The sequence below is a fragment of the Choloepus didactylus genome, chromosome 24, assembly GCF_015220235.1.
Source record: "Choloepus didactylus isolate mChoDid1 chromosome 24, mChoDid1.pri, whole genome shotgun sequence".
In the NCBI taxonomy this organism is placed as follows: Eukaryota; Metazoa; Chordata; class Mammalia; order Pilosa; family Megalonychidae; genus Choloepus; species Choloepus didactylus.
In genome coordinates this window covers 3,045,934-3,059,668 of record NC_051330.1, presented here as the reverse complement: position 1 = coordinate 3,059,668, position 13,735 = coordinate 3,045,934, and the positions used below count along the sequence as shown (strand labels likewise).

The 13,735-nt window shown below is 39.3% G+C and overlaps 2 protein-coding genes across 3 annotated transcripts in view; one reads left to right on the top strand and one right to left on the bottom strand.

The window, feature by feature from the left end:
• LOC119520033 (T-cell-specific guanine nucleotide triphosphate-binding protein 2-like) overlaps positions 1–2,820 on the top strand; it is a 51,777-nt gene extending 48,957 nt beyond the window's left edge. The window contains exons 2-3 of one of the 2 annotated variants that reach the window (XM_037817787.1): positions 566–683; positions 1,190–2,820. In XM_037817787.1, the coding sequence (XP_037673715.1) occupies positions 1,210–2,496 (1,287 nt within the window). In that variant the 5' untranslated portion in view covers positions 566–683; positions 1,190–1,209 and the 3' untranslated portion in view covers positions 2,497–2,820. The remainder of the gene's footprint in view (positions 1–565; positions 684–1,189) is intronic. The other variant, XM_037817788.1, reaches the window with a different exon arrangement.
• LOC119520029 (immunity-related GTPase family M protein 1-like) overlaps positions 1–13,735 on the bottom strand; it is a 379,546-nt gene that overhangs the window by 291,287 nt on the left and 74,524 nt on the right. The gene's annotated exons all lie outside the window — the stretch shown is intronic.

Genomic DNA, 13,735 nt, shown 5'->3' with positions numbered 1-13,735 from the left:
TTTCAACCAATTGTAACATCTGCCTGATGACTTCATTTATAAGGAGTTACATCCACTCCTTAGTTGGAGTTCATTTTATATTTATATATTTGTCATGTTTTTTCTTCATTTGAAAATTTTCCTTTAAGGAAGTGGAGGTTGTGGGGGATGATTCAACATTCCCCTGATTAGAAGAAGTCTGCTGGTGGACCCTGAGACACAATTCTCTGCATATAAATATATTTTGAGTCTACAGTTTCCTGATATAAACTTTCTTACCAATCCTGAATGAATTTGAGGCTTCATCAATATAATAATGTCTTGGAATTTATTCAGTATAATAATGTATCTATATTTTGAAGGTTTCCTGTATTTAGTAGAGAAAATTAAATTTCTATTGACTTCCTGGAACACTAAGTATCATGAATTTTAAATTCCATCCAATACTTATCCTTGAAATGAGGTAAGCAGATACTAAGCCACTATGGTCCAATTAAATGCTACATAATTTATGTACTTGTTTATCTCTATTTTAAAATGATATCTTAGAGGGCATGACATTGGTGATCTTGTCTTTGCTTCCCAGCCCTCCATCAAGGCACACCCAGCCTGGATGTTGTGAAGGACATGGAAAACGAGCTGTCTGGAAGTCTTTTGTGTTTACTAACATTCTGGCCGATCCATTCTACCTGCAGACTGGAAAGGTACTGGCTCTGTGCTGAGCTGTCAAGAAAATATAGAGACAGTCTTTATTAGCTTCCTGTTTTTCTATAAGATATTACCAAATGATTAATAGTTTAACACAATTTTTTTCTTATTCTTGCTTCATTGTATATTTTTGGAGCTCAGAAGAGCAAAATGGGTCTTAAGGAGCTTAAATCAAAGTGATATCAGGGCTGGTACCTTCCGGTGACCCTAGGGGACAACCATTTCCTTCAGATTTAGTTGGGTGTGCATTTTTCCATTTACCATACTGTCTTAGGCTGTATGAGTCCTGGAATATAGAAATCATCAGCAGAGAGAATGGATAGTGTCTTCTAGAGCACTGGAATCTAAAGTACTTGGAGAAATGAATTCATCATGGTAACAAGGATCAGTGTGATATAACGGGTGTGGCTTTTTGAGACCTGTGCATTCCCCCAGTCAACCCTGTGTTTCCATTGTGCTGTGCCATTCAACTTACCTTCTTCTTCTCTTTCCTATTCCCCAGACCTGCTACAGTCAACTTCCATGGATCAGTTCATATCAGACTTCCTGTCAGGAGAGAATACTCCACAGTTGGCTTCCAATTTTCTTCCTTACTATTCCACATTAATCAGTAAAGCAGGAAGCATCCTTTCTGAGGAAACTCTCACCAGCATTCAAAAAGCCCTTCAGGGGGGGAAGATGGAAGACATAGTTGGGGTAATTCAGAAATCACTTGAATTAGCAGAGAATGCTTCCCTGGATGTGGCTGTGATTGGGGAGTCTGGGACTGGGAAGTCCAGTTTCATCAATGCCCTGCGAGGACTTAGTCCTGAAGAGGAGGGTTCCGCTAGTGTGGGTGCTGTGGAGACCACTCTGAAGAAAACTCCGTATAAGCATCCAAAATATTCAAACGTGACCTTCTGGGACCTTCCTGGAACTGGGACCCCTAATTTTTTTCCAGAAACATATTTAGAAAAGGTAGAATTTGCTAACTATGACTTCTTCATCATCATTTCTTCCTCACGGTTCAAGTTAAATGAAGCTGTGCTGGCCCAGAAAATCAAGGAGAAAGGGAAGAATTTCTACCTTGTTAGGAGCAAAGTAGACAGTGATTTATACAATGAAGAGAAAAGCAGACCGAGGTCCTTCAAAAAGGACAGAGTCCTCCAGCATATTCGAGACAACTGCCTGGAAAACCTCAGTGACATTGGAGTGTCTGAGCCCCGCATCTTCTTGATCTCCAACTTTGACCGGACTGACTTTGATTTTCCAAGCCTGGAGGAGACTCTGCTGAAGGAGCTCCCTGCACACAAGCGTCACACCTTTGCCCTCCTGCTGCCCGGTCTGTCTGAAGCTGCCATTGAGCTGAAGAGAGATTTCATTAAGGAGAAGATCTGGCTGGAAGCCCTGAAGTCTGCAGCTTTGGCCTTATTCTCCTTCATGCCCATGATCAGTGGCTTTGATTTACCAGAGCAGGAGAAGTGCTTGCACCTTTACCAAAGCTATTTTGGTCTGGATGATAAATCACTCAGTGAGATTGCTGAGAACCTGGGCATATCTGTGCAGGACATCAAGAGCTCCATGAAGTCCTTGAATTTTTGGTTACTTGTGAAGGATGACAGCATAGCAGCAAATGCCCTGCAATGTGTTGAATCCTACTGCTCCAAGAGTGGAGGCATCCCATCTACTGTCTTCCAGTTGTTTAAAACCTACTTTATACAGTTGAAATTCCTCAATGCAGTGGCTGATGATGCTAAACTTCTCTTGCAGAAAACTTTGGAGTGCTGCAGTGGGAGAGAATGTGGTGAATGTGGTGTCACTTCTAAGTGAAGAACAAATAGATCTCCAGGTCCTGTGTTTTCTGTGGGTGGGTGGGTGCATGGGTGGGTTTCTTCTTCCTCCCAAATCCCAGATCAGATCTTCCCTAAGGCAAAAAGGTTCTGTCTAGTGGAGAAAATCCATTGTTCTACATTGATTACCTCACTCTTGTTGCACAGGGAATTTTACTGCGCCTGTATTCTGCAATCCCTGTCCCATTTTCTTTGAATGATGACTGTAATGCACAACATAGTTTTAATTTATCTTCACATGCTATGCAGTAGTCTGAATTTGCATTATTTACTCATATAATAAACATTTTGGTACTAATCAAGATGGCTGCTATCTATTGACCGTTTATCAGTTATTGTTTGTGTTTACCAAAGCTGCTGGAATACAATATACCATAAATGGGATACTTATTTTAAAATGAGGATATAGTAAGTTACAAATTACAGTTCTTAGGCCATGAAAATGTCGAAATTAAGGCAACAAGAGGAGGATACCTTCTCCGAAGAAAGTCAGCCGGCATCTGGGACACCTTCAAATGGGAAAGCATATGGCCTGCATCTACTGATCCTTCTCTCTGGGTTCTGCTGCCTTTAGCTTTTGGTTTCATTTGCTCTCTTGGCTCCTCCAGTTTTTGTGGGCCCTTGGTTCTTTCACTGGGATTTTTCTCCCTGAGCTCTTTCCAAATGTCTATGCATTTTTCCCTCTCATACAGGACTCCCGAAAAAGATTAAGACCCACCTTGAGGGGCCTGGGTCACATCTCAATTGAAATAACCTAATCAAAAGTTCCCACCCACAATAGGTCTGCACCCACAAGAAGGGATTAAAAGAACATGGCCTTTTTGGAGTACAAAACAGCACCAAACCAGCAGTTAGTTTTCCATTTTATCATCTCAATAGCATCCTCAGCAAAATAAAGAGAAAATCCACATTGGGAACACGGCTTAGTGAAAAATAAAAAATGTATTGTATAGAAATGCAGCAGGTCCAGGAGAGAGAAAGTTGACAAGAAGGAGAGAACTGATATTTCGTGACATATTTCCAAATTCATTTGAAGAAACAGAGGGATATAAACTAAGTCACAGTTTATATTTCTGGGAATTTCTCAGCACTGGTTTGGATGAAGGAACTGGGTTCCACAAGGGTCAGAAGATATGAGACAGGGAAAGAGAATTAGGAAAGAAGTTTGAAAGCAAAGATGGAATGGAACTGGTAAATGAGGAAAATTAGAGTGTCTTTTTGCTCCCACTCAACTTCTTTAGTTCAAATCCCTGAAAGAGGACCCAGATGACTCTTTGAGTCTGATGTGGGTAAATGAGGATAGATAATGACACAGTGTCACAATAGCAAGAACATACCTTCACTGATGGAAGGTACATGGCAACAGAAACACCTCTGTCAGCTAGGAAGGCACATGGCTGGCATCTGCTGGTCCTTTGCTCCTGGTTTGTGTTTCAAAATGGCTTTCTCCAAAATGTCTCTGGGATTCTCTCTCTCTTAGCTTCTCTAAGCTCTCTGCTTGGTTCTCCTGGGTCTTTCTCTCTTAGCATCTGGGAGTCTTGTCTTAGCTTCTCTAGGGCAAACTCTGGGCTTCATCTCTTGGCTTAGCATCTCCAAACATCCTTCTGTCTGCATCTCCAAGCATCTCCAAGCATCTGGGTCTGTGTTGGCTCTTCTCCCAAGGGCATACTCTGGATTACATATCTTAGCTTCTCTCCAAAATGTCTCTCTCAGCTTCTCTGAGCTCTTCCTTTCTGTGAGCTCTCTTAAAGGATTCCAGAGATCTAATTAAGACCCACCCAGAATGGGTGGTGTCACATGTCCATGAAAATAATTTAATCCCATGTCTCAACCACTGTGGGTTAAGTCACTTCTCCCTGGAAACAATCAAAATTTCTACGAAACAATATTGGATTAGTAGGGCAGGGTTCTTCAGGGGTCCATACCAGTTTCAAAATGGCACACCTGGTGTGTGAGAACAAACTCCAATTAGCAAAGATGCCCCTAAAAGTGTGAGGAGAAATGGAGGGTCTGGAGGGAGGGGACAGAGCTATGGGGTATCCATTAACCAAGACTTGTGAATTCAGCTCACCCATGTGCATAAGCAACCTCAGGCCCCAGAACCAGGAAAGTCAGTACCCCAGAACCTCTGTCCTCTCTGAAGGGACTTTTGAAGCTCCTCCAGGAGGTGTGGGAAGAGCATCCACCACTTCAGACTTCAGGGGTCATCTTTTCTCCTTTAGCAATCCTCACCCCATTGTCTGAGGCCCTTCTAATGGTAATATCATCTCACCGTGCCTTAAACTTTCTTTTCACCAAGTAACATCTCCTGTGAACACACCTCCTTCAGGACTTTAGTTTTGGGGCCAGCGTTGTAAGACCACCACAGAGTTGATGTTGATAAGAAAGGAAAGGATGCCTCACACTTACCCTTTGATGCTTCATTCTAAAGGCATATTGCAATTTTCCTCCACCTGTGACAGTGGTCAAAACAGGCTCTGTTCTGTCTTCTGGCCAATTTTGGGGCCATAAAATGACAACTTGTGACCTCTGCACTAGGACATTGCTATAGCAGATGATGTGACAGTAAATGTCCAGCCCACAGTTCACCTGGGCATCTCCATCTCCTTCCCATTTCTTCAGTCTTCCATCAACATGGCAACAGACAAATGATATCACATAATAGGAGCCATTCTCAAGAAAGGGGGCATTGATTTTCTTGGGAGTGTAGCTCATCCTGGATAATTGCAATGACAGGTAAATTTTACTGAATGCTAATTGTATGCCAAGCTAATGTTACCTCATTTGACTCTCATAATTTGCCAAGCAGTGGGCACTTTTATGGCCCCTTATACACAAATTGAGCCCAAATTGTGAAGTCATGTGCCCAAAGCCACAGAGCTGGGAAATGGGCAAAATGGGATTGGACTCTAAATCTACTCTCCTTAATCTCTTGCACTTTCTGGCTTCTTCTCTTGGGGCCCCTCCCAAACATTATCCAGAAGGCACTAGAAGGCCCTAGTCTGGAACATCTTGACCTCAAAGGCATGCACAACTCAGATGCTTCCCTAGAGCAATGAGAATTCCTAAGTCAAATACGAAAGACATCAAAGATGTACTAAAATGAGAATGAAATAATATGATGAATTGCTACTCTACCAAATGATGAATAAAATGCTTACCAAGGAATTTTATCATGAGGGTGTTATGACCACGGTCTTTGGTCTTTGGCCCAGAATTTTCATTCATTCATTCATTCATTCACCAATAGTCATTCAACATTAATCCACAACATGTTAACATCTTGGGCTCCTTCAGCCACATTCAGCCCATCACTTTAGCATCTTCCGATCGAGTATAATGAATATAGCAGGGAAGAAAGAAACCCAGTGTCTGTCTGCAATGAGCTCTCATAAATGGGGGGTGGGGGGTTTAAAAGGTGGTATAGTGTCATTTAGTGCTCAGCATTATGAAGAAAAATATTATAGTGGAAATTAGGGTATGTCATATTGGTGAAGAGGGAACATTCCCTGAAGAATGGCCAGTTACAGATGTTGTGAGTGTGGGACCCTGTGCATAAATGTGGGAAAATCATCCAAGGTAGAGAGAACAGCACAAGACCCTAAAATGGAAAGGAGCTGGTGTGTCCAGTGACCAGCTCCTGGGCCCCAGGGCATGAATAGAGCGAGCAATGGGAGAGGAATAAAAAGTCCTTGAACCTGAAGGCATTCCTAGGAAGAGTATAGCTGAGCAAGGGTGAACTTTACAATCAGGCTCTTAGTCCCAGCCAATGCCTGTGAACAGAAAGTGAAAACGCTCCAGGCTATAACGTGAGATGGAGGCTGAGGTTCTACCCTCCTATAACAGCAAACTCTGATGCACTATCCTCTTTGACCTCTTTGACCTTTCCTCTTCTCTATCCTTAGTGCCCTAAACACTCACATCCATGGGTCAGTTATCTTCGCCCACACCCTCTCTCATGGTTTGGCCTCCAGCATTTTTTACATTATTTTTTAACTTTATTATTATTTTTAGTACAAAAGTAATGCATGGATAGATTCTTTTTGTTGTTTAAAGGATTCTTATTTGTCAAAAGCAAAATGTCACCACCTACCTCATAATGACCTCCAATTCCATTCCTCTAGAGGTAACTACTGTTGACATTTATGTAAGAACTCTTTTTAAAAAGTTTTTCCTTCTTTTGTTCTTTTTCTTTACAATCACTCCCACTCATCCCCCAGCACTGAGTGGAGCTGCACATTGCCCTGTGCGGTGGCTCTGACAACCCAGGATAGGGTGCACCAGTTATAATGGTTATTATTTGCTGTGCCCTGCAGTACGTTCTCAAAATTAATGACTGAATACATAACTGCAGAGTCATCATTTGGCATTCCTGATATTTCCTTGGGAATGCCACATTTTGTTCTTTTTACACTAGTATTGCTTGATGGACATCTTTCTTAATCTGTATCTGTCAAGTCTCTGAAACGTTTAGATACAAGAGCAGTTCACTGAGTCCAAGAAGAAAAAGAGAAATAGAGATCTGAGGGAAATTTTTGGTTCTCCTACTTTGCAATATAGGTGAGTTCCATGGCAGGAATGTATTGCAAGAGTCGCCATCACCCAATACTTCAGAATATCTGGGGCTTAAATGTGAAAGTGTGGGAAGCATGAGAAAGGGATATAAGAACAAAAGAAGAAGAAACCATAGACAAAGATCAAGCGGGAGAATACAATAATAGGTAAAAGTTAAAAAAAGGAAGTGATAATTAAGGACTAGTAGAAGAGGACAACAAGGGGCAGCTGGGCCTTCAGGTGAAGGGCGTTCCGCTTGCATGGTGCGACTTCTTGTTCTGTAATGCTTAGTTGTGTTGGGTTTTGGACACATTATTACTCTGTCGTCTGATGGTTAGCTGTTAAGTAGTGATGATAATTCATCATAGATCTCATGGGATGTTTAAAGTACATAACTAATAAGCACATTTTAAAAGATCACTAAATATTTTCCATTATTATTCCTCATCTTGGTTTTTTTATTCCATTCTATGGTGAGCAATAGTTTCCAAGAAGATGGAGTCCAAGTGGAAAATGCATGCAATGGAGAAAGAGTGAATGCCTTTTTATGACTGAATTCATATTTAAGGGTTTTGTGAATTCTGATGAACACCCTGATGGTCAATTAAAGTAATTAATATATGGGGCAGTTTCTGGGGCTACTTTGAGAGAAGCTATGGGCAGGATGAGTTTACCAGTTCTAGATCCACTCTTCCTGCTGCTTTGAGTTGCCATTCCTAGGAACACAGGAAGACTGATGTAGAAAACAAAACTTTAGATTTTATTGTTGTCATGTTCCTAATGGGCACCACGGGAGCCTGAGAATGAGTATGTGATTCGGGACAATATGAAGACACTGTGAACAGTCTTACATGGGGATGAGAATAAAAATATATTCTCCCCTTACAAAGATCACAATCATTCCCTGGTCAAATTTCCCTATTATCATCAGAAACAGAGATGTTATTGTGGAGGCACAGTCTGCGTCATTCATTTAACCATTGTTTGCTGAGTGTTCTTTTAAAAAAATATTTACTATCTGATACACACACTCACACACACACACACACACATTGAGAGGCTTCTCCAGGTCTTCAGAAAAGAGTGGAGAACAAGACAGACAAAGCCCCAGCCCTCCTCATGGTGGACACTGAAATCTGATTTAATAAAAATCAGGAGGCCTGTAGACTGCATTGACTGACCTTGGCCTTCCTCTGATCAATGAATCAAAGTAGCCTAATTGAGAGATGCTACTTCCCCATAGATGCCAGTTGAACTAAGAAATAAAATCTTAATGCCAACCAATAAAAAAAAAAAAAAAAGACAACTTTAAAAGGGGTTTCCCACAGGAAAACAGACCAAATAAGACAATGCAGCCTTGACAGTCAATAAGAACAGTTCCTTGTTTGTTTCTGCATTTGCCCAATGTAAGCTTCCCCTTTCCACTCCCTCAGTGGAGATCCTTACCATTTTGATTTGGCTCTGCCTGATTTGAGAATCCTTTGTTACCCAAATAAACTGATAAAAGTTTTAATTGCCTCAGTTTGCCTTCAACAGAATAAACCAGAGGATAATGGTGATAAATTAGTAGTTACATCATAATATGTCTTGATGTGGTATGACCTCATAAAGTCTCTCTCCTTCTTGGAGAAGCACTAGTGTCTGGGGGTCTGGAGTCTGCTTGGGAAACACTTTCTGACTTAAGTCTGGCCCTGCTACATATGAGGGGGGATGTGAAAATTAGACAAGTTACTCATCTGCTTAAGTTGCAATTTTATCAAACCTCATAAATTCTTGTTATATGAGGTTTAAATTAAAATGGAATATTAAGTAGAAAGCATGTTAGTTGTTATTACTTAAAAAATACTGTTGCTTAAATGACAGGAGTTTGAAATAATCATTTTTGTTTTCAGCTACCCCATTTATGGGAGAGATCAACCCACATGATCTGGGAATGAAATCTGAAAGGAGTTAGGGGAGGTGGGGGAACCTGTTCTTTCCATACAGACCCATCTTTCTGCCTTGAATTGATACACCTGTGTCCACTCTGAGGTGGGGAAATGTCCTCTGCTAACATCTGACTGATTGGAGAGAGACAGAATCAGTGACAGACTAAAATAAGAGGTAGAATTGAAGCTGTAATCTTTCTTGGTCCCCAGCTTGGACCTCTTCATTTCATAATTCACCCAAGAATGACTGGTTTCTCTGGAAAAAAATGAGAAAACACTATACAAATTACAAGGAATTTTCTGTGATGTTGCATGAGATCATACATTAAATTCATCTTAAGGTAAAGAGCTAGTCATCTTATTATCCTTATTGCCCAGAACCATGCCTTCCCCACCCCCCTGAATTGTATGTTCACATTCTTGTATCAACTCTTTAACATTATTAGCTTTTCTCTTGAAGTTTTCTTTTCTATGATGAACTATTTAACTGTCTTTAGGCTTTATAGTTTTGAAAATATAGCAGGCACTTGACAAAGGACAAACCACATGAAGAGATGTTAAAAATAATTGGTAACAGGGAAACACTAATCAAGACAACAATGAGATAACGGTTCACACCCAATAAATTGGCAAAAATTTTCAAAGTTTAACAGGAGCAAGTATTGGAAGAAATGTGAACTGACTGAAACACTCATATATTGCTGTTGGAAGTACAAATTTGTGCAACCACTTTGGAAAACAGATGGGGATCATCTCATAAAGTGACCATTCACACTCCCTATGATGTCACTTTTCCTCCTGTTTTGCAAATGTACAGGTAAAAGAATGTTCCAAGCAGCACTGCTCGCAAAAGAAGAAATATCTGGAAACAAAGCAAATGTCCATCAACAGGAATATAGATGAAATGCTGCAGTACGTGGAGCCAGTGGGATATAAAAAGTAGTTACATGAATAAAAAGCAGTGTTATGCTGACATATGGAGGGAAATCTTCAAAATATTACATGAAAAAATACCCAAACATCACATAACACATTGTGTAAAACAGGAAAAACTGCAATTGGAAGAATAATACAGAGTGCCCTCTGATTATTTCATTTCTAAAATAACTAATTAAATATATATTTGAATAAATAAAGTCATGCATGGAGTAATGATGAGACTCAGTCGTGCATCAAGGATTGCAATTGACTAATACTATCAGGTCGTTTTCATTTAATTTCCAATCACAGGGGAATAAATAAAAGAAAATGTCTGATACCAACTGCTGCCTGGGATGAGAAAAATATGTAGAACCACATACAGCATCCTAGTTAGGAAGCGGAACTCAGGCATGGTAACTTGAAGATCCGTGTTTCCAATATCCACCACTGCGAAGTAAGACTTTTGAACTGACAATAGTGTCCCTGACTCTCAACAGGATGTGGAGGCTAAATGGAGACAATCTCAGCACCTCTAGACAGGCGTGTGTGTGTCTACACGTTTGAGGGCATGGATTTGCAGGATTGCAGGGAGAGTTCACCTGCTTTCTCACAAAATAAGCCTGCAACTCTATTCCTAAACACATGAATAAACCTTACCCTTAGATGATGGACTTATTCCAAATGAAATGAAATTCATTATAGTCTTAAATGACCTTAAGATATGCATACTCAAGGCCCTCAGAGGTAAACAAAGTAAAAAAATGCAAAAAGACTAAAACAGAGGGAGACAAAAGAAAGGACACATAAATATTAAAGCAAAACTAATTGGAAATTTTGGAATTCAAACACATAATTGCTTAAAATGAAGACCAATAAATCTATATAGGATACATTGTAGTCTGGAAATAGTAGAAAACAATTTAGTAAACTAGAAGATTATTCTGAGGTATTAATTCTGATCTAGCACAGAAGGACAAGGAGATAGCATATAGTTGAGTCACAGAGAACAGATTTGGAGACTCCAAAATATGTTTAACAAAAATTCCAGAAGGATGGAATCAACATTTCAATCTGTGATGGCTGAGAATCTTTCAGAAGAGAAGAGAAAAATACTCAGATGAAAAGTGCACTATAAATACTGAAAAGGATAAGTAAAATAAGCCCATATCTGGGGACTTCATAGTGAAAATAGAGAGTGTCAATGATTTGTTCTGTATCTTCAAAGCCATTAGAGCGAAGAGACAGATTACGCGTAGTACATGGTTAGACTGGAAGCAGTTTTCTTCATCATGATAAAGCCAGCAAAGGATAGCTTCAGAGCTGTCAGTGAACATAACTGTAAATCTAGGGTTTTACACCCAGCCATCAATTTTGTAAAAGTGATAACACAGTGACTAAATTTTCAGGCATTCAAAGTATTGGCAAGTTTACAACCTCTAGACCCTGATTGCTGAAATATTATTAAAGAATTTAATTCAGCAAAAGAAAAATTATTCCAGTGTGAAGATGTGGGATTTGAAGAGCACAAATGTGAGCAGAAATTGAAAAGCATGGTCAGAAATTAAACTATTGTCTGAAAAAAATAGCTTTATCACATAAAAGTGAATCCAAATCTCCAGTCATCAATACATTCCTGGTCTACCAGATGACTGGGACAGGAGGAGCTAAGCTGTGGGAGAGCCATGCTGCTGTGGGAGCCTTGAGGGAATGTGGGACCATGAGGAGAGGATCTGGGTCTGGATCAGGGAACAGAACTGGTGACAGATCTGGGCAGCGAGAGCAGCCATGGTCTGGTGATTTTGAAGAGGAGCCTCAACTGTAAAGATAAAAACATCTGCATTCCTTTATGTGAGGTGTGACAATAATGGAGTTCCCTTATGCATGAAGTCTTAAACCCCTCAAAGTCATCCAGGAGGTTTTAAGTCAACTTCATCTAAATTTCTGTTCATATGGATATTTTCACCTCCCATGAATCCTGAGTGTTCTTAATGACATCTAGAATTGTGAATACTTTCCAGAAAGTTTCAGTTGACTTTTCCCATATCCTTCAGGGAATCACTATCTATGCAGCTATAGTCTTACAAAATGTGTTTCTTAAATAATAAGACTTGAAATTAGAAATAAGTCTTTGATCCATGGATTTAGACTGGATGTTGCACAAGCACTGATGAAAAGAACATTCATTTTATTGTGTACCTCCATCAGAAATCTTGGGTGACAAGGTGCATTGTTGATAAGCCATAGTATTTTAAAATGAATTTTTTAGTCTGAGCAGTAGTCTTAACAGTGGGCTTAAAATATTTAATATGCTGCTGTCAACAGATTTGCTGTCAGGCAGGCTTTGTTGTTATACTTATAGGCAAATGAGATCTAGCATATTTGTTAAGGAATCTAGGATTTTCAGAATGGTAAATGAGCATTAGCTTCAAATTAATGCCATGACCTGAATTAGCTCTGAACAAGATTGTCAACCTCTCTTTTAAGCTTTGAAGCCAGGTATTGACTTCTCCTCTCTATATATGAAAATCCTAGATGGAATCTTTTTCCAGTAGAAGGCTCTTTCATCTACATTGAAAATCTGTTGTTTAGTGTAGCCACCTGTATCAATTTTCTTAGGCTGATCATCTGGATATCTTCCTGCAGCTGTACATCAGCACTTGCTGCTTCAACTTGAACTTTTAAGTTATGGAGACATTTTTCCTTAAACCTCATGAGCCAAGCTTTCCTAACTTCAAATTTTTCTTCTGCAGCTTCTGGAATTCTGTTATCCTTCACAAAATTGAAGATGGTTAAAACATTTCTCTAGATTAAACTATGGTTTGAATAAATGTGGCTCATTTGATCTATCCAGACCACTAAAAGTTTCTCCATATCAGTAACAAAACTGTTTCAATTTCCTAAGAGTCATGTGCAACTCTTCATTTTACTTGAACACTTACTTAAAGCCTGTTTATATCTAGGAAAATAATTAAACAAGAATGTAAAGACTTGAACATGAAAAAAATTTTTGTTTTAAAAAAATTGAAGAAAAACTAAGTAAAGGGAAGGATATTCTATGTTCATGGATTGGAAGGCTAAATATTGTTACAATGTCAATTCTGCTCAAAGTGATTTATAGATTCAGTGCAATGCCAATCAAAATACCAACAGCTTTCTTTGCAGAAATTAAAAAGCCAATTATGAAATTCATATGGATGGGTAAGAGGCCTTGAATTGTCAAAATCATCTTAAAAAAGAACCAGTTGGTGAGTTCAATCTTACTGATTTTCAAACTTATTACAAACATACAGTAATCAAAACAGCCTGGTACTGTCACAGGGAGAGACATATAGACCAGTGGAATTGGGTTTAGAGTTCAAACAGCAGCCTTTATGTGTATGCCAAAATGAATTTTGAAAGGATTGCCAAGCCCAGTCAATGGAAAGCAACTGGTCTCTTCATCATGTAGTGCAGGGAAAACTGGATATACACAAGCACAGGAATAAATGTGTACCCAATGAATCAAAGAACTAAATATAAGAACCAAAATTATCTGGACCTGGAAGAAAACATGGAAAAAACATCTGTAGAACCTTCTCTTAGGCAATGGAATGTTTGACTTTATACAAAAAAGCAAGAGAAAGAAAAGAAAAAAAAAATGGATAAATGCTCTTCATCACTATTAAAGCATTCATGCATGAACAACTCTAAGAAAGTAGAAAAGTAACCTACAGAATGGGTAAAAATATGTGAAAACCATATATCTCCTAAAGTTTTAATGCAGAATATATAAACAACTCTTACAACACAACAAGGAAAAGGAACGCAGTCCATTCT